The sequence below is a fragment of the Populus trichocarpa genome, chromosome 10 (genome assembly GCF_000002775.5).
Source record: "Populus trichocarpa isolate Nisqually-1 chromosome 10, P.trichocarpa_v4.1, whole genome shotgun sequence".
Lineage (NCBI taxonomy): Eukaryota > Viridiplantae > Streptophyta > Magnoliopsida > Malpighiales > Salicaceae > Populus > Populus trichocarpa.
Window position 1 is genome coordinate 2,148,728 of NC_037294.2, and position 24,594 is coordinate 2,173,321.

Here is a 24,594-nt window from a genome sequence, read left to right on the forward strand (position 1 = left end):
TTCTTCAACAACACTTTGAAGACACATCAAAGGTACTCTTCAAAGCATCAAATCACCAAATCTCGCTTCGCAATACATGTCCAAATTCGCGTTCTTGCAAAGCACAAATCTTGGCTTGATTACTCAAATAAATCAAGTCACCATACATCAAATCCAAGGGAAGAATCAAAGGATTGTCATATTCTTTTTAAAGAATATATTACATAGAGATTGTACCCATTCATATATTTAATAAAATCATATATTTGTACACGTGAGCTTGTTTAATTTCAGGTACTCAAAATTGTGTCTACAATAAGTTGTACAAATTTCTTTATTTTAGACAAATTGAATTCGAAGCACTGCACATGATCCTCTTTCTTACAGTTTCCAAACAGGAGAACGTACTGCAATTGATGAATTGTATTGAAATAATTCAAACCCTTCCCTGAAGGCATGGATTATACACACACACACACACACTTACTCGAGGGAAGAATAACGATTAACAAAAATCTTGATATCGAATTCACATTGCCTTGCTCTTTCGGACCGAGAAGGAACTCTTAGGGAGTCCTCGGATGCATCAGCGATTCAGCACATTAAATTAGATAATTTTATTTGAGAAAAATTGAAAACCAAGAAAAAAATATTTATTTCTCGTAATTAAGTTTTTTAGAAATTTGGTTTGGTTCAATAACCGAAATCGAACTATCATTTGCTCACCCCAATGTGTGCTTGCATAGGCAACGTGAGTAAAAATTGGAGTTTTCAAATTTTAAGATTACAGTTCAAGAGTGTAGGGAAATAGAGTGAAAACTCTGATAATTTTTGTAATTCAATAATCTCACCTGAAAAATAGTGTACAAAATTATTTAAATACAAGAAGAAATTTGTAATTAGTAAAATTGTTATTAAGATGAAAATCCTAGTCTAAATAGAAAAAAAAATCCAAATATAACTAGGAAATAGAGAAAATTCCAAGCAATAACTTTTGTATCGAATTTGAGCCTCTATCTCATATGAAACTGTCTTTTTTTTTTTATATTGCAAGTAACAAGGTTTTTAGAATGTTTTAGCAAAATTTCAGTCTGATCTAATAGCCGGATCAAAAGTTGTGGCTCGTTTCCATTAAATTGCACTTTGAACTATCTCGGAACTCTTTAAAACCTAGAAAATGTTAATAATTAAGAAAGTAATATAATAAACATAATTATTCTAAAAATAATAAAGATAGTGTCCCATGTTAGTCCCTTTATTTGTGAAAAATCCACTCTTGAGTTAGTTGTAAGAAATTGAACTTGACCACTCCAAAGAAATAAATATTTTGAATATAATATTTTTACTAATTTACACATAAGATAACTTGCTTCAAATATCTTAAATTCAATTTCAGTAAAAATATGTTCATATAAAATTTTTTAATCCAATCAAAACTTCTCAAACCCAAAAATTAACGACACTTTAAATCATCTTCTAAGATAATGGCAATGTGTCTGGTCATCCTTAAATGTAATGTCTATTAGGAAGGTTCAGTTTGAAGAAGTCTGCAGAAATAAAATCATATTCCTATCATTCTGGGATTGTGGCTATTTTTCTGGGATTATGGCAGTCAAAGAGGACCTCTTCTCAAGCCATAATACTAGTGATTTGATCCACGTAAAATAACATCTGCAGTAGCTAGTTTTTCTTATTTTTGTTTTGTAAGAAGCTGTATTTAAGCAGCACTCGTTTATCAAATAAGATTATGCAATTTCCATCAATCCTGTGAGCTTCATAAGAGTGTTATTTCTAACAGTGGTATCAGAGCCTCTATAGATTCAAACACAACAAAAGTGTAGCTCGATAACAAGAAGAAAGAAAATGAGTGAGGATAAGAGTTTAACGAAGATTCCTCATTTTGATGGTCAACATTATGATCATTGGAGTGAATTGATGGAAAACTTGCTGAGAGCAAAAGGGCTGTGGAGTCTTGTGGAGATTGGTGTTCAGGAGCCAATCATTGGAACTATGCTTACTAATACGCAGCAGACACAACATGATGATGCCAAGATGAAAGATCATCAAGTGAAACACTATCTATATCAAGCAATAGATAGAGTTACATTTGAGCAGATCTTAGACAGGCGCACATCAAAGATTGTGTGGGATTCATTGAAGAGCAAGTTTGGAGGGAATGCAAAGGTGAAGAAATCTCTTCTCAACACACTGAGAAGAGACTTTGAGATTCTGCAAATGAAGCAAAGTGAGTCAATTACAGAGTACTTTGCTAAAGTTACATCAGTTGCCAACCAAATGAGGAGTAACGGGGAGATTATGCCAGACACAAAAGTGGTCGAAAAAGTGCTCAGAACCTTGACAGAGAGGTTTACTTATGTGGTGGTCTCGATAGAAGAATCCAAGGATGTGAGCTCCATGACAGTTGATGAATTACAAAGTTCTCTTGTAGTTCACGAAGCCAAATTCAAAAGGCTGGAAAAAGATAAAAACGAGGAGCAGGTGTTGCATACTTCAATTGGAGAAGGCAGAATAAACACTAATAGAGGAAGAGGAGGTATCAGCTTTAGAGGTCCAAACAGAGGGAGAGGAAGGCAGGTGTTTGGCAGAGGCACAATGAAATGCTTCAAATGTCACAGGCCAGGGCATTTTCAGTATGAATGCCCTACCTGAGAAAGAAACGCACATTATGTTGAGTTGGATGATGAAGAAGAACTTTTACTCATGGCTCACGTTGAAATGAGGGGATCAAACAGAGAAGATGTTTGGTTCATCGATTCAGGATGTTCCAACCACATGACAGGTAACAAAAGGTGGTTTGTTACATTGAATGAGGAGTTCTCACACACTGTGAAGCTGGGAAACAATGCTCGGATGCAGGTTATGGGTCTTGGGAACATTAAACTGAGAGTTCAAGGAAGAACACAAATCATAAGTGATGTATATTATGTGCCAGACTTAACAAACAATTTGTTAAGTGTTGGGCAGCTGCAGGAGAAAGATCTGACAGTGGTAATGCAAAGAGGAGCCTGCAAGATCCTTCATCCCACAAAGAGACTGATTGTACACACATATATGACTACAAACCGAATGTTTGTCATGCTTGCTGAACAACACAATGATGCATGTCTGCAAGTAACACAAGAGGATCTCACAGGGCTTTGGCATAGACGATTTGGTCACCTATATCAAAAAGGACTCCGAAGCTTGCACTTCAAGCAAATGGTGGAAGGGATGCCTAAAATCACAGAAGTAAGCAAAGTGTGTGAAGTATGCAACAAAGGGAAGCAACACAGAGAAGAGATGCCAAAGAAAGCTAACTGGAGAGCATCAGAAAAGTTGCAGCTTATCCACTCGGATCTCTGTGGACCAATCACTCCAACTACCGTGAGCAACAAGAGGTATATTCTGACATTCATAGATGACTTCAGCAGAAAAACATGGCTTTATTTACTGGTAGAAAAAGGAGAAACTTTTGAGAAGTTCAAACACTTTAAAACCAAAGTTGAGAAAGAGACAGGGATGAGCATTCGGTGTCTTAGAAGCGATCGAGGAGGAGAATACACTTCCCAAGTTTTTCAAGAATTTTACAGCACCCAGGGAATCAAGAGACAGTTCAGCACATCATACACTCCTCAGCAAAACGGAGTTACTGAACGTAAAAACCGAACTCTCATGAACATGGTTCGATGTTTACTTGTTGAAGGAAAAATGCCAAGGAATTTATGGGCAGAAGCAGCAAAGTGGTATGTACACATCATCAACCGAAGTCCTACTGCAGCAATTACAAATAAAACTCCAGAAGAGTGCTGGACTGGAAACAAGCCTAATGTGGCACATTTCAGAGTTTTTGGATGTGTTGCCTATGCACATATACTGGATGTGAAGAGGATCAAGCTAGAAGATAAAAGCCATAAATGTGTATTCCTGGGAGTCAATGAAGAGTCTAAAGCCTATAGACTTTACGATCCCGAGAGTAAGCAGATCATCACCAGCAGAGACGTGATCTTTGCTGAAAAGGAGACATGGAACTGGGGGAGGACAGATGATGAACAAGAGGAATTAACTTGGGATGACACAGAATCATTCAATGGAACAGGCAGAGAAGAAGATGACATACCAAATGAGTAGGCTACAGCACAAACAGAGGAGGCAAGAAGTACAGCCCTTGCTCAATCTCAGGAAACTCGAAGGGAGCAGACAAAAAGGATCAGCATACCTCCAAGACACCTGCAAGATTATGTAACTGGTGAAAATCTTGCAGAGGAAGAAGAGGAAGAGCAATACCTAGTGCTCTATACTACTGAAGATGATCCAGTAAGTTACGGTGATGCCGTAAAAGACATTAAATGGAAAAATACCATGGACACCGAGATACAAGCTATCGAGAAAAACAATACATGGGAGTTAGTGGAACTACCTAAAGGAATGAAAAAGATTGGAGTGAAGTGGGTTTTCAAAACCAAATTGAATGAAAAAGGAGAGGTCGATAAGCACAAGGCGAGACTGGTTGTGAAGGGTTATGCTCAAAGACAAGGAATAGATTACAACGAAGTGTTCTCACCAGTCGCTAGATGGGACACCATCAGAATGCTACTCTCTCTAGCTGCACTGCGAGGTTGGGAAGTCTTTCAGCTTGACGTAAAGAGCGCTTTTCTTCACGGAGAACTGAATGAGGTTGTTTATATTGAACAACCCGAAGGATACATTCGAAGGGGAGAAGAGCACAAAGCATATCTACTAAAGAAGGCATTATATGGATTGAAACAAGCCCCTAGAGCTTGGTACAGTCGGTTAGAGGATTACTTTGCTGGTGAAGTTTTCGACAAATGCAGCTATGAACACACCTTGTTCATAAAGAAGGAAGGAGGAAGTTTTTTGGTGGTAAGTTTGTATGTGGATGACTTAATCTTTACTGGTAATAATGTGATGTTATGTGAAAAATTTAAAGCCTCCATGCAGTCAGAATTTGATATGACTGATCTAGGAAGGATGAAGTATTTTTTGGGTGTAGAGGTACATCAAACAGAGGCTGGAATTTTCTTATGTCAAGGAAAATATGCAAATGAAATACTTGTAAGGTTTGGAATGAGCAGCTGCAATGCAGTCAATAACCCTATGGTTCCAGGAACTAAACTATCATCACAAGAGAAAGGAGAAGAAATTGACAGCACCGAATACAAGCAATTAATTGGCAGCCTCATGTATATCACAACAACGCGACCTGATATAATGTATGCAGTGAGTTTTCTAAGCAGGTTCATGGCTGCACCGAAGGAAGGACATCTACTAGCTGCAAAAAGAATACTCAGGTACCTAAGGGGGACAATGAAGTTTGGTATTTTCTACAAAAGAAGCTCGGACAGCACCCTTAAAGGATACACTGATAGTGACTTTTTGGGTGACTTGGATGGGGGGGAAAGCACTTCTGGGTATGTGTTCATGATGGGAGATGGTGCAGTAGCGTGGAGCTCCAAAAAGCAACCAATAGTTACTCTATCAACTACTGAAGCAGAGTATGTAGCAGCCACCACTTGTGCATGCCAAAGTATATGGATGAAGGAAGTTATAAATAGCATTGAAGAAGATCATTGTAAATGTGTTACTGTGTTCTGCAACAATAGTTCATCCATTAAATTGTCCAAGAATCCAGTATTTCATGGGAGAACAAAGCACATCAATGTAAGATTTCATTTTATTCGAGATCTTATCAAAAAGGGAGAAGTAGAGCTCATCTACTATGGCACTAAGGAGCAGGTAGCAAACATTCTGACAAAGCCGCTTAAACTTGAAGATTTTGTAAAACTTCGAATGCTCTTGGGAGTACAAGAGAAGAAGGATCTAAACTGAGCAAATGCACAGCATGCTCAGTTTAGGGGAGGATATATTAGGAAGGTTCAGTTTGAAGAAGTCTGCAGAAATAAAATCCTATTCCTATCATTCTAGGATTGTGGCTATTTTTCTGGGATTATGGCAGTCAAAGAGGACCTCTTCTCAAGCCATAATACTAGTGATTTGATCCACGTAAAATAACATCTGCAGTAGCTAGTTTTTCTCATTTCTGTTTTGTAAGAAGCTGTATTTAAGCAGCACTCGTTTATCAAATAAGATTATGCAATTTTCATCAATCCTGTGAGCTTCATAAGAGTGTTATTTCTAACAATGTCTTGATCACTAGTTGATTTGGTGATTTCTACATCATCATAATAAATCTCATCCATGTACTTTCTAACATAAAAAGATACTTTACAATATTGGATTATTTTTATTTTTTCCCTTCCTTTAATTCATCCAATTTTATATGATTTGGGGTGTGGTTTTAATGATAACTTTAATTTATCAGTTATATGTTTGTCAATAATATTTTTATAACTATCACTATCAATGCTCAAATCAAACATGTTTTTATTTATAGTTCATCGGATATGAAATAACTTTTTTCATTATAAATCCTCGACAATGTTTAGATTTAGCCAACATCTTCCTAAAAACTTAGATATGTACCTCATCATCATCATTGTTATAAACCAATATATTTTGGTTCATTTTCTTTTAATTTAATTTTAATTGGGTTAAAATTTGAAATCAAAAAATGATTTTGATTAAAAATATAATTTGTCAACTTATAGAAAAACTAGAGACTACAATGTATTTTTATCATTCTCTTCTAATCTTCAAGATAATAATAGTTATTCATTTTCAAATTTGATTTTTAATTAAATTTAAATTTTAAAAAATAAGTTTGTTTAGAATTTTATTCCTCATATATTATGAGATTCCTGTATTTTATATATATATATATATATATATAAAGGAAACATTACAAGAAAACAAGAAGCACGATACAAAAAAAAAACTACCAGCCCCCATCTTTACCATTGAAGCCGTCAACGCCAGCCAAAGAAAACACAAAACCCATCATCCCTCCACTGTAAAAAGGCCATTGTTGTTTTCAATTCCTACTCCTAAGCTTCCTCAAGAACCCGAACTTTCAAAAAAGGGTAAACAAATCCTCCCAGCACCTAGACAGAGACCGAAACGGGAAAACCTTCAAGCTGCTGGTGTGATAGATATGTTTTCCCAGCTCAAAATTTAATTCCTTTAGTTCTTTTGTCTGATATGGCATGATGGCATAGTACAATAATGCATGTTTTGGGTTTATGGGCTAGATCATTTATTAACAGGTTGGGCTTACTTTTGGACTTTTTTTGGTTGACTTTGTTTGTTTGGACTCAGTGCAATATTTGAGCTAATGGGTTTTTGGGCTTTAATGGCATGTTTTATTTGTCAATTTCCTTTTTATTTTATTTTTTTCATCAAAATTTTATTTCTATGGCCAAACTAAAAAAAATAGTATAAAACAAATACCATGAGTAGCATAAAAAAATATCATTTTGTGTTTTAGCATAAATATATATATATTGTTTTTGCATGTATTTTTTGAGCTTGATAACAAATTTATAAAGCCTATTAAAAGCTTAACTCAAATATAATGGTCCATTGAGACTACATACAAAATGCGAAAAACTCATCTCTTTTGAAAGGATCCAAATCTCACATTTGTCATTCTCGCGGGTCAAATGACTATTTTAAAAAGTCAATTCAAAAGTGTTCGAGAGAAGTGGATTCACGACGAGTATAAATCCTAGAATTTAGTGACGTTAAAGTCAGAAATATCAACTCAATTCAAAATTTATTGATGCTAGAGTAAAAAATATCAATCAAAATATTCATTGACGTCAAAGTTAGGAATATCATACCTTTTCTTCACATAATATTTATCAATATCAAAGTTAGAAGTATTTGTAGTTGAATATTCACAGGCGCCAGAGTCGGAAATATTATAAGTAGACCATAAAAAAAAAACAAAACAAACCCTTAACAATTTAAGACAAAACTAGCAATGCGGCCTACCTCAGGTAGAACGCTTAAGTGGTGATACTATTTTTTATTTTGCGTAACCAGTCTCGTACCATAGAATCTTTGTTGACTAGTTAGGGTTTCTAGTGACTATAACAATAGGTGGCGACTTCTTAAACAAGACTTTTTCTCTCTAAGAATAAGATGTCAGATATCTGTTCTTTTTACATTGAAAGTTGTAAAGGTCGCCACAATGTCGGGTGCGACAATCATCATCATTATCATCATACTTATACAGATCTTCTTCATCATCTCCATTAGGTTCGCACAACTCACCCTCATTTTTGGAAGGTTCTTGCTAATACTACCCTTTAATGATGTTGATCGATTTCTGTCTCTCGAGTTGTGATGGTTTGTCTTGGTTAGGCAAGGCCTTGCGGCCACTATATTAGCTCTATTTGTTTTTGCGTTTCAAAAGCGCTTTTGAAAAAATTTAATTTTTTTTTTCTTCAAATTAATATTCTTTTGGTGTTTTCAAATCATTTTGATGTGCTAATATCAAAAATAATTTTTTTAAAAAAAAACATTATTTTAATGCATTTCCAAGTGAAAAGCACTTTGAAAAGTAACCACAACCACTCTCAAACTCGCTCAAAGTTAATCTTCACCAATAACCTCCATATATAAAAATAGTTGTCTGGGTGGATCTTCAAGAATTGGTATAGGTTTAGGCCTATCTCAAGATAAGTCTCTAAGTACGTTTATCTCCTCTTTGTAGAACCTATTTATACCTCTTATTATCTAAACTAAATAGTCCAAGCTATTTAATATTGTTGTCATTGTTAGCTTCAAACAATTTAGCTTATGCTTATGTGACTCTCTAGATAGCCTCCACTTTTGCATTTTAGGTTGAATTGTTTCTATCATTTTCTTTCATTAAAAAAAACAACTTGATCGGATACTAATTGACATTGCATATAACATGAATGAAAAATAGGGATCTTAAACTTTAAGGTTACAACTCAAAACTGTAGAGAAACAGGAAAAAAAAAAAACTTTGATATTTTCTAAAAAAATTTATAATTCAATAATTTTATATGAAAAATAGTCTACAATGTTGTTTAAATATAATAAAAATATTTTAATTTTGTAAAATTCTAATTATATTAAAAGTTTTATTCTAAATAAAAAAAAAATCCAGAGGGAAGAAATGGAGGCAGTGGCCCCCGTGTCACCCACGGTCAACTCCGCCTCCCTTGCCATCCAGCCGTTTGCCCCAGGTCAAAGAAAAAGAAGAAGAAACAGGGGATAAAGTGAAGGGAATCCTTTCTTTTGTCAAATAATTCACTACTTCGCAAGTTATTAATTAGGCATATGACGAGCATGTGGTTCAAGTTTGGCGAAACTTAATTGGCCAGCGCATGCGTTGCACGCGCGCATGTGGCCTCGTGTTATTTTTCATTGATTTCTGATTTTTTTTCTCCTCAAAGTTAAATTTCAAACCCCAAATAAATACTTTTGTTATTTGTGTGTTGAAATTTCATGTATATTGATTTTTTTACATTGTAAAAATCTGAATATTTTTATAGTAATATTCTCATATAATGAAAAAAATAAATAAAACAAAAAAATATAAAAATAATGATATAATAAAATGAACAAAAATAAATCGGCCAAAGCCCTAACCCTATTAAGACCCATGGAGTTAATAGTTGGGTCCAAAGTCTTACATTATCAATAAGGGTTCAAAGCCTAATTGTTATCATCCATATGAGCTAAAAGCTCATTCTTAACAACTTCGATGTAACTTCTCTTTCCAAGGATAGGCATCATTTTTAAACGTCACCTTTTAAAGGGATCGATGTTCAGATCTTAAAATCAAATAAGAGTTATACCCACTTTTAGCAATTTCAACGGAAATTCCTTTATAGGACTTAACGTCAATATCTTTGACGAGTCTTCTATTTTTAGGGACCGATGTCAATTTTTTTATAAAATAATTAAAATATATAATTAAAAAAATGCTAAAAATAATTACGATGGCAATCAAAAAGGCATAAAACACATGGTAAAGGTAGTCTTTCATAAAAACGATGTTATAAGGGTGACATCATTCTTTACTTAAGCATAACTAACCTCTTATCTAAATCTCTGAAACAAGTGTTTATCTTTCGAGTTCCTATTTTCCTCTAATTACTAGGTGGTGACTTCAATTTTACATGATATACATTTTGGTCCCTGCCGCGACATCCATCGAGTGCGAAAAATAATACACTCAAACATGTGGCTCTTTTACAGTAGTAGATTTCACAGTGCACTTTCTCACAAATCATTATGGATTGGATAGTCATTTTTTAAAATTTTCAATTTGGTTCTCGAATATTTTCTTGCAAAATTAAGCCTTTATAGCTCAAATTTGCACCTAGTTGCATATTTTTTAAGGAGGAAGGGTTGGATTGAAAGTCAGAGGACCAAAGTGAAAAATACAGGTAAAATAGATTGTAGATTTGGATTTCATACAAAAAGTTTACTTTAGTTCCCCGTCTTTTTCAGTGATTAGTCCTTTTAGTTTTCAAAAATTTGATTTTGGTACCGAATTTCATTTCCCTTATTTTCAATCATTTTTGTAAAAGGAGATACAGAGACTCGTTAGATTCTAGCTTAGAGAGAAAAAATCATCGTTTACACCTATTTTAACCATTAAAATGGTTGAAATTGGTGTCAATGAGTTACACTCGGTAAGGGGAGTCTTATGGCGGTTGTTTTAAGCCTCGATATTGCCTAAAAATAGATCTAAGTCGAGGATGAGAAAACTTATTCAATTTGATTTTACTATATGAGTTTTTTTTTTTTTGGTTTATCGGGTTGCTAAATTGCTTTCTGCATCTTCTAGGACTGGTTTTTTGGTGTTTTTGGCTTTAAATGGGTTGAAAAAATTGGTTTGTTGGGTGGCTAGAATATAGACTGAAAGATGACGTATTGTATCTGTATTTCAAAAGAAAAAAAATAAAAATACCATCCGCTCCTTAAAAAAAAGGCCTAGGTGCGCGGGTCTGGGTCTAAAGACCCACATGACTAGGCTATTCCTTCTAGAGGCCCAGTGCACTTGCCTATAGGCTAGCCTTGCTAGGCTTTTTTATCTTTTTTTTATATACAGAAAAAAAAAATTAACACAACTAGTTTCATGACTCGAATTGCAAGTTCGACGAGTTAAGCCACAACATCTAGTCTATTGTTTTTTTTCTTTTTGTTTAATGCACTTTTGGTACCTCAATTGTTTTTTAATAAAAAATGAAATTTCACCCTTTATTATCAATGATATATTTTCTTAATTAACTTAAAATTAAAAAAAATACAATTTCACCCTTTGTTGTAAACGATTTGTTTTTGTTGTCTTAGTCTCAAGCACCTGTCATGTTTTTTTTTTAAAAAAAAAAAATATTTTATTAGAAAATATCGCATTCGCTTTATTGTCATGTAGATCTATTAAATGGAAACTAATTCATGAAATAAAATTTTATTGAATCCGATAGTGTGCATGACTTGCATCGAGAGTTTGGTTGGTTGACTTAAGTTCACTTGGTTTTTTAAGATAAAAATGGGTTTTTGTTTTTCGCCAATTTTGTCCTTCAACATTGAATTAATTTGAGGTTTATGTTCCTACTTTGTTTTTTTCAAGATTATCCTGTAATTTTTACATGTCAACTGGAAAGATCTAAGTTGATCCAATATGTTTACTTCTAAATGTTAGATAAAAATATCGTCTAATATACAACTGATTTTAAATTCTTGAATAAAATATTTTTATTTTAAAAAAAAACACGTTAGGAAACCTACATTTTTTAATATTGATCATGTTTTGTTTTTTGCATGGCGTGTGCCAATGGGCTAGCATAGGTTTTATTTTGGTGTTATTGAGTTTCATTTCATAAATGTAGTTTGACCTACGTGTTTTTTTTTTTTTTTTTTTGCCCGAGCAAGTAGATCTGACCTCTAGAATCGTTTTGGTTTCAGGTTGATTTTGATTTTTTTGAGATGTTTTCATGGGTTTTGGTGGCCATGGACAGGTTTATCAAGGTATTTAGGGTGTTTTTAGTCAAAAAAAAATTTGAAATACGTTGTCTATTGTCTTTATATATATATATATATATATATATATAAAAAAAATGGTTTGCCCCTTTAAGAAATAAATAAATAAGATAGACCCAAGTGTGCAAGCTAGAAGGCCGACGTTCATAGGATGGGTTGGAAGGCCTATGTGCCTAGCCTCTCTTTTTTAATGCTGGCTCCTTTTTTTTCTTTCCTATTTTATATTTGGTTTTAAAAAATCATTGAACTAAATTGAGTCTATTATCCAAGTAGCAATTTTACGGGTTAATCCACGGCATCCATGGTATTTTTTTGTTTTTTTGCTTAATGCTCTTTTTATCCCTCACTTTAAAACGAAGACAATTTCACCTTTTATTATTGATGATCTATTTTTTTTATTTAACTTGAATATAAAAGAATACAATTTTATTTTTTGTTGTCAATGATCTACATGTGCTATATCGACTCCATGTATTTATCATGATTTTTTTACTTTTAAATAATTTATTGTTTTGCACAAAAAAAAAATATCATGTGTTGTATTGTTATGTAGTTAAATGAAAAATAATCTATAGGATAAAAATAATATTTAATCTGGTGACGTGCATAACTTTCATTACGAGTTTAGGTTAATTCAAGTTCACTCTATTTTTTAATCAATTTGTGTTTTTCATCGATTTTATTCTTTAATATTGAGTTAATTCAGAACTGAGTTTTTTTTAAAAAAAAAAAATATATATATATATATATATATCAGTATTATATTAAAATATTATTTAATTCATAGTTAAAATCAGGTTTTTTTTTTTAAAAAAAAAAGCATGTTATCAATATATTTTTTTTAATCCTAAAAAATTTATTATGACCCGTGGTATGGTTTAGAACTTCGCGATGAACAGTACAAAGGGTCATGACAAAAGTTGTGTCATGTCATGTCATGTTCGAGTGGGCCTCGGTTCCAATTTCTTATAACGAGGCCTCACCTTCTATCATTTTATCATGCGTACGTGGCGCAACGACTGCTCATGATTCAAACCTTCCAGCAAAAATGGCCACTTCAATTTGGGACCCACGAATAGTGGGATTCAATTGAGTTGTAACTTGTAAGTGGTAAGAAGATATTCCTAACATCAAGATTCTCGTGGACTTCACTTTCGAGGTGTTCATGAGAAGGATTTATTGATTTTTAAAATATTTTTTATTTAAGAATATAAGAAAAAAAAAGTTAAAAAAAAATAATATTTTTAACATTATTTTATTAAAACCATCAAATAACATACAAAAACAATTAAGCAAAAAATATTTTTTCAAAATTTTGTAAAAGATAATTTCTACCAAAAAAATAAATATGTATTTCATATTTATTTGATACTATGGTAGCTTTTATTTGAAAAAAAATATAAAAAAAATTATAAATTATAATTTTTTTAAACTCAAATCTTTATTATAATTTAAGATGATAAACAATTTTAAAGCAATGAAAAACAAATAATTTTTAAATTATCAATCTAAAAACAGGGAAACCACACCACACTATAAATACCAAAAAGAATATGAAGGGTTATTGTTTTTTCTTTATTTTCTTAAACAGGTTAATTTCATTATTTAAAATTATGCATATACAAAGCATTTCAAACAGAAATTCTACAATGATAAGATGTAAATACTAATATTTATAATATATAAAAAATAGAAGTAAAAAATTGTGATTTTCTCTATATTTTATTTATCAAAAGTGAAAAAAATAGGTTTAGACAAATTAAATAAAATACAAGTCACATGCCTGAGATTTAAAACTTTATTATTCCCTACGAATAACAGGTTTAGTTGAATCAGAAAAAGTTGAATCAATAGCTCACATTGATTGAATCTTCAAGCACAATCATGATGCTACTTCTTTTAATTTTTATTTATTTTGTTTTTAATTTTTTTATTAGATTTTAATTTTTGATTTAATCTCTAATTATTTGATTTTAATTTTTTTTTGTTGGATTTAATCCCCATTCTTATGATTGCAATTCCTTTTATTTTGAGTTCTCTTCTTGATTAAATTTTTTTATATATATTTTCATCCATTATTGTTTAATTTCATTGAATTTTCATATCATATTTGACACTTATTTTTATCATGCTTTTAAATCCTGACCTGAAGGTTGACCCCATCATGTCTTGGGCCACAGTTCCGGTCGAATAACCAGAGTTACCGAGGTCAAATGGATTTTTTATCGTGCAGGAAGTAAAAATAACATTATTTTGATAAAAAAAAAATTAATGGCGAAAACAAAATTAATGGTTGTTAACATGATTTTTCCCTAACCAATTGCTTGATTTTTTATTCAACTAAAAAGTAAAATGGTATTATTTTGATTAAAAAAAAACATAATAGAAAAAAGGTTCAATTATAATCCTCTTTGTTTTTATTGGTCTTTCTTTGTTTTGGATTTTTTTTTTGATTTTTTTTTTCAATTTCATCCCTTTCAATTTGATTTTGTTTTTTTATATTAAATATGGTAATCATTCTCTTGATTGTTGCTTTTTTTTTTTTTTAATCTTTTTCTTGGTTTTTTCTTTCAATTTTAACTCTCAACATTTTATTTCATTTCTTTTTTTTTTAGATTTAGTTCTCATTTTTTAATTACTCATTTTTTATCCTTTTCTTTACTTGTTTCATTTTTCAAGTTTGTCCCTCAACATTTTATTTCATTTGTTTTTTTATCTAATTTTGGTTCTCATTCTTTTAATTGCTTTTTTTATCCTTATTCTTTTTTATTCTATTTTTTGATTAAGTCCCTCATTATTTTCTTTCATTAGTTTTTATACCAAAACTGGTTTTCATTGTTTTGATTACTATTCTTCTCTTTTTAATTTTTTGATGGTTAACAATTTTGTTCAAGATTTTTTTTTTGTCTTCTGTATGGTCATCTTGGTCTCATGACTATAGTTATTGGTTTTAAAAATTAGCCTGATTTAACTTTGGTTCTTTTTTTAATTTTTTAATTTCATCTTTTGATATTAGGATATTGGGCCTTGAGCTTTATACTTTTTTTCCCTTTACTTCCTCTAAGGTTATCCCTAATAGCGAATTAGTCAAATTAACCCGAGTTCACTCAAGTTATCATCAATGAAATATCTTTTTTATGTTAGAAAAACATTGACTCGCCTCGCAGCGTAGCGCAAGCAAAACAATCTAGTAAGAATTACTAAAAGAGATCAGGGTTTTGCACAGTACACTCATATTGTGCACTGTGCACTCTAGTTTTTTTTTCATTTTGATTATCAAATATTTTTCTCTTTGATTGCATTCTTTTATGGCCAATTTAATGGTCAATTTCTTATAATTTTTTATGGACCGAAGTAATTAAAAAATAGAGAATCAAAATATAAAAAAACATGGCAGAACATAGTCTCTAGGTTTCAAAGAGAAGAGAGAAAGTCACCGAAAAATGATGAAAGAGAGAGTAAGTTATTGGTTTGTCATAATATTCTGATCACGAAAAAATCATTCTTAGTGTTAACGGGTTTTATTTAATGAGATAAATTTCATTGAGATGGGTTTGTTACCTTTATTTTACGCGGGGGGTGGGGGGGAGATCAATATTGAGAGAGAATTTTTTCTTTTGATTTGGTTGTGTTTTTAGACATGTTTTTTTTGTGTTTTGAGTTAATTTATTAGTTTAATGATGTCATAAGGATGTTTATTAGGTGTTTTAGGTGAAAATGAGTTGTAAATAATATTTTTTAGGTTAAAAAACACCAGCCTAATTTTCTGACCACTTGTTCAATAGTAAAAACCTGGGCAAGTAAGCAACAAGTTGCCTGTCTTTATTTAAAAAACAAAAAAAAGAGGAGGACAACATATCATAACCCTTTTTGCCAACAAAAAGAAAAGAAAAAGTCAAGTGCACAGGCATAGCCTTGCAAGCCTATTTATATGGCAAATTCTTTTGAAGAGCTAGACATGTTGGGCCACATAGGCCCAAACGCTTAGTCTCATTTTAAGCTTTAATATAGTTTTTTTATTTAAATATAAATTAATTAAATGTATGTATGGGATGCTTGACCTATCAGGTATTCGATTTCCATGTAGATTAATTAAACAATTTTTTTTGGCTTTTTAATAAAATATCATTTAATTTTTACTTGGTTTTCGAATAAGACTACAATATTTTTTTTTATATTAGTAGGCATTCTTTTTGTGCAACCCTTCCCTCCCGAAAAAAAATCTTTTTTTTTCTTTGGATTATATTCAATCAGTTTCATTTGTGTTTTTTTATTATCGTTTGATTAAATAAATAAAAGTTCAAGAAACAAAATTATTAGACATAACTGGTTCTATAGCCTGTGTTGCAAGATCAAATACTTTGATCTATATTTATCTCTTAATTTTACAGTTTAGTTTTTGGTAATCATTAATGAGTTTTTTTATCCATTTACTAGTACATATAATTATTGATTTATTTAATTAAATGTATGCATCACTTTTTTTTATTTACGAGTAAATTTGTTTCTTGATATAAAGAAAAACAAATTGAAAACACCTACATGTTTTTTTATGTGTCAAATGTTTTTTGATCCATTTCATAATGGAGCATGGGCCACTAACTAGTCTCATATCTATATGCCATGTAACTATTATTTGGAGATATGCTTGTCAAAGTATAATTTTAATAAAAAAAATAACAAAGTAAAATTAATGCTAAATTGGAGAAAATAAATCTAAATTTTCCTCTATACTAGTGGGGCTAAGAAAACAAATACAATTATTAACATAAAGTTTTGTTTCCAAGTAAAAAAAAATTCTTTAATTCACATTTTTAATTGTCAAGAATTACATAAACAATTTGAAATTTTCAAGATTTACGTTGGAAAAATTACAAATATAGAGACCGAATTAAAATAAAGATAAAAAAATAAAATTAACTAAAATATATTCTAAATTTATATAAAAAAAACTAAATTAGCTATTGAAATTATTGTAGCACAAGAAATAAAATCATTGTGGATTATAATAGTGTCCTAGAGTGATTTCTTTTTTTTTTTTAATTTTTTATCCTTTGCTCTTCTTTTTTGTCACCTAATTTTATTTTTTATTTGATACTTTAATATTTCTTTGATTTGAAATTGAGTTCCATAAATTTCTTCAGCTGCTTGGGTATGGGGATCTAGCAGTCTTGGAAAAAGCTTTCATTGCTTAGTTGATAATTGGTGTGGCAAAATATAACAAAGTTTTACTGATTTAAAACAACTAAAGCTCTGGGGATCGAGTTTGAAGCTTCAATAAATTCTTAGCCTCTTTTATTGGTTAGCATGAGGGACTAGATCAGACGAATATGGGAAAATATTCAACCTTTTTTTATTGGAACTTTTGATTTTGCTTTTGATTGCTTGATTTTTTTTTAATTTGATCATTTTATGTTGCATTTATTTTGGATCTCGCTTGATACTTTGCTATGGTTACCTATATATGGGAATCTTGTGATGTCAAGGAAAAATTCCGACACTAGGTTAATGTTTGGCTTGACAAAATAAAATTTAGTTATAATAATTTATAATAATTAAAGCTTCGGGGACCAAATTTGAGAATGAAACAAATGTTCATCCCATTTTAGTCAAGGTCGGGGATTTATAATAATTAAGGCTTCGGGGACTAAATTCAAGAATGAAACAAAGTGAACAAGCAAGTCAAATTAAAAGGCGTTGCAATGCACGCACCAACATGTTATAAGAGATGTCGCATGATGGTAGCATGTACGGGGTCATATAACCTCCAAAGGCGGTTATTCTGATGGTGTGTGCATCATCTCGATGAGGGCTTTGATATGCGGCGGTGTCTGGTAAAGGAGAAGCCACAAAGTGATTTTAGAGACCCCTTCTTATTTTATTTCTTCTTCTCTCCTCTATTTTCATGCCTGCTCCATCAAAAAATATAAAGTGGTTTGTGATATTTTTAAGTTAATTTTGGTCCTTATTGTTTTGATTTCTATCTCCTTTGTTCTTCTTTTTCTTTGTCCTTCGAGATTTTTTACTCACTTTGTTTTTTTTTTCAATTTAATCCTTTCACATTAAATTGATTTAAAATTGTGCTTAGTGAATTTTTTTGGCTAATTTAACATGAGCCCTCACTACATCAGCAATAGGTCTCGATGTTAAGTCAATGCTTAATTTTGCAGAATAAGATTAAGTTTTATTGATAAAAAAAAAATTAAGACTTTTAGAACCTAATTTTAAACTAAACCTTCATCTTGGGAAATAAGGTTCATCAGGCCTCCAGGATGTTTTTTTAATCATTATATGAGATTATCAATCAATTTATTACGGTCTTTTGGGTGTTTTATAGATGTTACCAAGTAAGAAGATGGTTTAAAAGAAGGTTTGTGTGTCAATTTGATTGGAGCCTAGCTTTTCGCCTACTTTGTAAAATAAGGCATTGTCTACCGCAATTGTCTACCATTTCGCATGACAGGATGGCTTATTTGTTTTGAAAAACACTTTAAATATATTAAATATGGAATAGTTTTGAAATAACATCTTGCTAGTTAGTCCAGATCGATTCAATATACTTAGTATTTATAAAATAAAATGTTAACATTAAATATTTTTTTAGTCAGGGTATTATTTTTACCGATTTATTACGTTGGCTTTTAATTTACCAAGTCAAATGAGTCATTCTAAATCAACCCCACATAGATTGATTTTAAACCTGAGTTAAGTAAGAGATCAGGTCCTGAGGTTTAAAGGCAGACCAGCGTAGCCATGGAAACGCACATGAGTGATATATTATTCTTTTGTTTTTAAATACATTTACATTAAAATTATTATAGTTTTGTTTTTATTAAAATTATATTTTGAAATTATGACTGATGTTTTTCTTGCTACTGGGAAACATGCTGATAGTACTTAAATAAAGATCAATTGGGCTGACAGTCAGGTGGTACTGCTGGCGAGATCACTGGCTTCAAGAAAAAGAATCTGTGTTGAGCTGTGAAATTGTAGAATCGTAGCAGCAAGGATATCTGCTCTGCCGTGTACGCAGCAACTAGCCATATATATGAATGACACATAACCCTGGGAAAAAGTGTTGTCCTTTATTAGCTCCATTCAGCGTTAAAGCTTCATCCTTCTTTCATGTCTATCTTTTATGTGTTTTTTGTTCTTTTCATAGTTCAGGAGGTCACTTGCTCGTGGAAAACATCAATGTCTACTTGCTGGCTACTCTTATCAGGCATCTCTTGCTGTTATCGTTTCTTGTCTTTTTTCTCTCCATCTAATCCGGAAAGGAAAATTAAATCATACTTCCTTCTTTTTTTCTTTCTTTTTTCTTTTTTTCTTTATTTTTTTTTAAAAAAGAGATTATCTAACTTTTATTTTTATATAATATTAACTATAAACTAAAAAAAAATGGAGTTTTATTGTGCTCTTCTCATAAAGCGCTATTGATTGGAATATTGCTTTCCTTTTTTTTTTTCTTTCAATAAATATTTTAAAAAAACTTTATTTTTTAATATTATATTTTTTTTTCTATTAAGTTATCACACTCTCATCACACGAATTTTATATTTGACGGGTTAACCTGGTTGTCTCAAAAAAAAAAATTTAATTAGTTTTTTCTTCCAATTTCATCCTTTAATAATTATTTGATTGAAAATTAAACTTCATGAATTTTTTTGTTTACTTTTTCATTAGATTATCATGATCTCACGACACGGGAATAATGCTTAACGGATTAACCCCGGTTAACTCGAGTTGTTTTTTTGTGTCTTTTATTTAATTGATTTTTTTTTCAATTCTATCATTAAACATTGAGTCGGTTGGGAATTGAGTTTCATAATCTATCTTGATTTGCTTTTTATAAGAATATCTTGGTTTTAAGATCAAGGTCACGAGTTTTGACATTTTAACCCTAGTTAACTCATGTCGTTTTTTTTCCTTTCTAAGAGGTTATGTAAATCTTCTGGGTGAAAAATCATAAATTGACTAATTTTATGTAAAGCAAAAGGACTCATTAAGAGCAAAATGGTTATTTGCCACTAAAAAATAAAACAAATCAGCTCCCCCTTCCTTTTATATGCTGCTGACTAGGCAGAAGTAGAATGGGAAAAGAAAGAAAAGAAAAGGCAAGAGAGAAAGAGAGAAAAGTAAGGGAAAAGGACATATAATAGAAGTGTTTGAGATTTTATGACATTATAATTTGAGGATGTTACAAGTTATATTGGTCTAATTACCTAGGTCACGAGTCCTTCAACATTAGACTTGCTTTTTATTGGGTTGTCCATGTATAATGACCCGATGTGAGTTAACCTAATTGACTCATTTTTTCTTCTTTTTTTTGGTCTTGTGACTCGAGTTGTAAGTTTGACATGTTAACCCAGGTCGTTTTAGGTCCCTTTTAATTAAATTTTTTTTTTCCAATTTCATCCTATAATATTGGGTTGATAGGGAATTAGGCTTAACAATTTATTTTTATTTTCTTTCTATAGGGTTATCATAGTCTCATAAATTGGGTCATGAATTCGACACGTTAACCCGGGTTGTCCAAGGTCAATTCAATGTGTTCTTATTTTAATATTAAGAAAAGATATCATCTTGAAATTTTGTTTAGTTAAAATGTGTTTTCATAGGTTATATGAGTTGTTTTTGGATCAATAAAGTCAATCGGGTTACATCGGATAAACCTTCACATGATTTAATTTTTTTTCTGCTAGGAAAAAAAAATATTATCAGCATTTGAATATTTTTTTTGCATTCAAGAAAATTTGAAGCACGGGTCAAACATCTAGTTCTTAACTAAAGTCCATCTTATAAAAAACTTGCAATTAGAATGAGGTATTTTAAAAAAATTGAATAAAAACTTATGATAAGATAAATATTGATTAATAAAATTCTCAATTGATGTTGAAAGTCAAATACGACTATTTTTTAATAAAAACAATTGAAAGCATATACTTATGTAAACTAGTACATAACATTTGATATACATTATTAGTCTAAATGATTCAGCACTCGGCCACCTCGACCCATAACACATAAACACAATTTTTTTAAAAAAATCAATTTAAAGTTGACGATTGACCGATTAAAACTTTTTATTTTTATTTTTTTTAATAATACCTTTCTTATTTTTTTCTTAAAATGAAATTAAAATATATAAATCTATATCAACTATAATTAACATGTCTAACCCGTGATCCAAACCGGGTTTAATTACTTTAGATATAATAACCTAATCTAAGCTAGATTTCTATCTCGCTTCCTCCTCTTCTCTTCTCTTCTCTTCTCCCTAAGACAATTTTACACTCAAGAAACACATAACCGTATGGATAATTTATATGGGTTTTCTTCTTAATGACGGGTCAAATTTTGTAATTGCCCATAGAAAATGAAACCTTTTTCATTTTTCTGGTAAAACAACTTAATTAGGTAAGCGTGTTCTTTCAGTTCAAAGAGATTTCATTTTCATGACCATAAAACTGACGTGGCTTCTTGAATTAGGTGGTGATAATCTTTATTCAGGGATTAACAGGCTGAGTACGTGTCATGATTGTAGACATTAATCAACTTTCGATAAGCATGAAAATGATGAAGTAAAAGAACAGCCTACTACTGCATGTATTAATGTCGTGTGTGCATGGTTTAGTATTCTTTCATGCAATGCTTTCTCCTGTGTTAATTAGTCTATGATAGCTAGGTTAGGTCTAACAATGGAATAAAAGTTGGAAAAATACACCAAAAGGATTGGACCCATCGCTATTAGGGTTCGGTAGCGTGCGCTGCCTCTCCCATGCATGGTCAAGATTAATAATAGAGCATACAATAAAAAAAAAAAAACTAATACTTCATTAATTCATAAAACAAGGATAGAAAACGACATCTTTTTAAAATTAATAATTAAGCTAACATTACAACAGAATTAGAAGTGTATATAACGAGTTAATATTGGAGTTCTAGTACGTTCTCTAATTTGATTTTAATTTTTTTGAATAAATATTCTAATTTTTTATTGTGAATTCTAATATTTAACCTTCCGGGTTTGCATCAATTGAACTCTTCTTCCATTATCTTGATTTTGATCATAATCATATTTTTTAAAAATAAAATAAACATCTTTTGTGTAATTAATTAATTAATCATACTACGTTGTTTGGAAAGCACCCTCTACATAGACGTGTCTTGTCGCTTCCTCCTTGTATCTTTATCATTATTCCTAGTCCCTGCTAGAATTTTATACGACATCATATCATGAACATGAACATGAATTGTAATAGAAATCTATGAAAACAGAGATATAATAGTACCCTTCATCCCTATCTCCATGAATTTATCCTAAAAGTAAGTAATGTCAAGCAAAGTTAATGTAGTATATATAGAAGATTATTATTATTATTATTATTATTATTATAACACCATTCGGGTATGGAGATCCGTCAAATTTAAGGATATTTTTATTTTATTTTATTAATATAGGTATCCGGACCAGTTTGCGTGCACCTCGACTAATCCTATGGATTCTGAAGTTAACGACCATGTAAGCCTCCAGTGGTCATCATATTAGCAACCACAGGGCTCGAATCTGAAACAAAAAAAAAAAAACTCTTAAATCCCAAGCTTTTATCATTGATCATTTACTATATGGTTAAATAAAAATAAATATTCTTTTAAAGTAGATAAAAGGATACTTTTATACTTTCCTGGTGAGTCTATCCCGGTTTCAGCCTTTACAGACGTAAAAATCATTATTTACCTACCCTCATTCAAATAAATGAAGGCTAGCGCCTTATGAACATAATTGCAATCCGTATTCGTGAAGCCTATCTATATAATTCACAAAAATAAAAAAAAAATTACATTAATCAGAATTGTGACACTAATACCTAAGTGTTTGTTTAGTAATTTGATTGAAGATGATTTTATAAAAGTTTTTTTTTAATTGTATATATATTAAAAAAATATTTAAAAAAATTAATTTTAATATAAATACATTAAAAATATTAATTTGATACTAATAAATAATTTTAAAAAACAAATACAACGACATCACTAAGATTAAAATAAACCGATATGATATTTGTGGGAGATAAAAAAAAAAAGTGATTGAGAGTAGATTTTAATTTGTTTTTTTAAAAAAAAATTAAAAATAATTCATTTTGATATGCTATATTAAAAATAAATTTTAAAAAATAAAAATATATTTTAAATCACTTATAAAACAAAACGTACCCTCGAAAAGCGAATGGTGGCAGTAGAAGCAGTAAATTGGAATTCAAAATACATTAAAGTAGGTCCAATAAAACAGAAAAGGCCAAAAAAACAAACGATAAGAGAAGAGTAATAAAGAAAATGGAAAATGAAATGGAAACTAGAAACAGGTACGTGGCAAATAACAAGCACTACAAGTCAAATCGTCCCTAGTACATCTTCTTCTTCTTCCTCCTGGCTGTGAATGGACCCGCCAATCCAACCCTTTTTTACCATTCCCTTCTATTTATTTCCCTAAAATCTCTCCTAAATTAGAAAGGAAAAATGAAAAACACTTTCTTGTTCCTTCACCTCCACAAAACCATAATCCTTTTCTGAAGGTTGATTTTATAATGAGATATGGTGGGTTTAAGCATAGTTTTGGAGACCCCAAAGAGTGGTAGTGCCCTGCAAGTTATCAACAAAGTTACCATGATGATCAACAACAAACCTACTTCCCCTCCTGGTTTTTCTTCTTCTAGAAATCATTCTCCACGCTTCTCTTTTCCAGTCCCCACTTTTCTTGATCAGTGTTTCTTTTGTGGACAGAAACTCTTGCCTGGCAAGGATATCTACATGTACAAGTAAGTAATGCGCTGGATCTTACTGATGCGTTTATTAACCTTCAAGCCTTCATCTTTTCTTGTTTTTGTACAGAACCCAGATCTTTATATCGTTTTTTGATTTGAATATATTCTTGATTTGTGGAGTATAGAGGAGACAGGGGGTTTTGCAGTGTGGAGTGCAGGTGCAGGCAGATATTTTTGGATGAAGAAGAGACATTGAGGAAAGAGAACTGTTCATTTGCTGCAATGAAACCAACTGGTGCTTCTGCTTCTGCTTCTGCTAAAAGTACTTCTTCTACTGCTGCTTCCCGTCACCGCAAAGGCACAAGGAACCGAGAGGGTGGTTTTGCATACTGATGAAAGCCTTGACGATACAGGTCTTTTGTTTCCAGTTTTGCCCTTGCTGCTTTTTGTAATGACATTGCTGTCCCCTGCCGATTTGCTCCAACTGGGAAGCACAGGAGGGTATTTAACTATTTAATTATAAGTTCTTAGCCCCCACGTATCTATGGATGGAGCCCATGCGTTCCTTGCCCAAAAAGTAAGGACAGTAATGTATTTATGGCCATCTAAACGTGATTAATTGGTACACCGAGTTCATGGATTGTGGTTTTTTATTCAATTTTTCATAGTTTATTAATTACTTAGGTTAATTAGAGTTTTCATTTTCTTCGGACAAAAACAAATATATATATATATATATAATTTTTTTTTTGAAAAGTTAAATAAATTTATCTTTTTAAAATTAATTTTTTTCAAAATATATAACCCCATTAAAACTTGAGTGCTATACGATCAAGTTTTTTTTTTAAAAAAATGATCTTAGGTTTTTTTTTTTAAAAGATGTAGTTTTAAATAAAGAACTAAAAAA

The 24,594-nt window shown here is 31.1% G+C and overlaps 1 protein-coding gene across 1 annotated transcript; it reads left to right on the top strand.

The window, feature by feature from the left end:
- The first annotated feature begins 23,323 nt into the window (after positions 1-23,323).
- Positions 23,324-24,345, top strand: LOC7496684 (FCS-Like Zinc finger 15-like). The gene is made up of 2 exons (XM_052456212.1): positions 23,324-23,741; positions 23,873-24,345. The coding sequence occupies exons 1-2, from the start codon at positions 23,518-23,520 to the stop codon at positions 24,078-24,080; spliced, it is 432 nt and encodes a 143-aa protein (XP_052312172.1). The 5' UTR covers positions 23,324-23,517; the 3' UTR covers positions 24,081-24,345.
- The last annotated feature ends 249 nt before the right edge of the window (positions 24,346-24,594 follow it).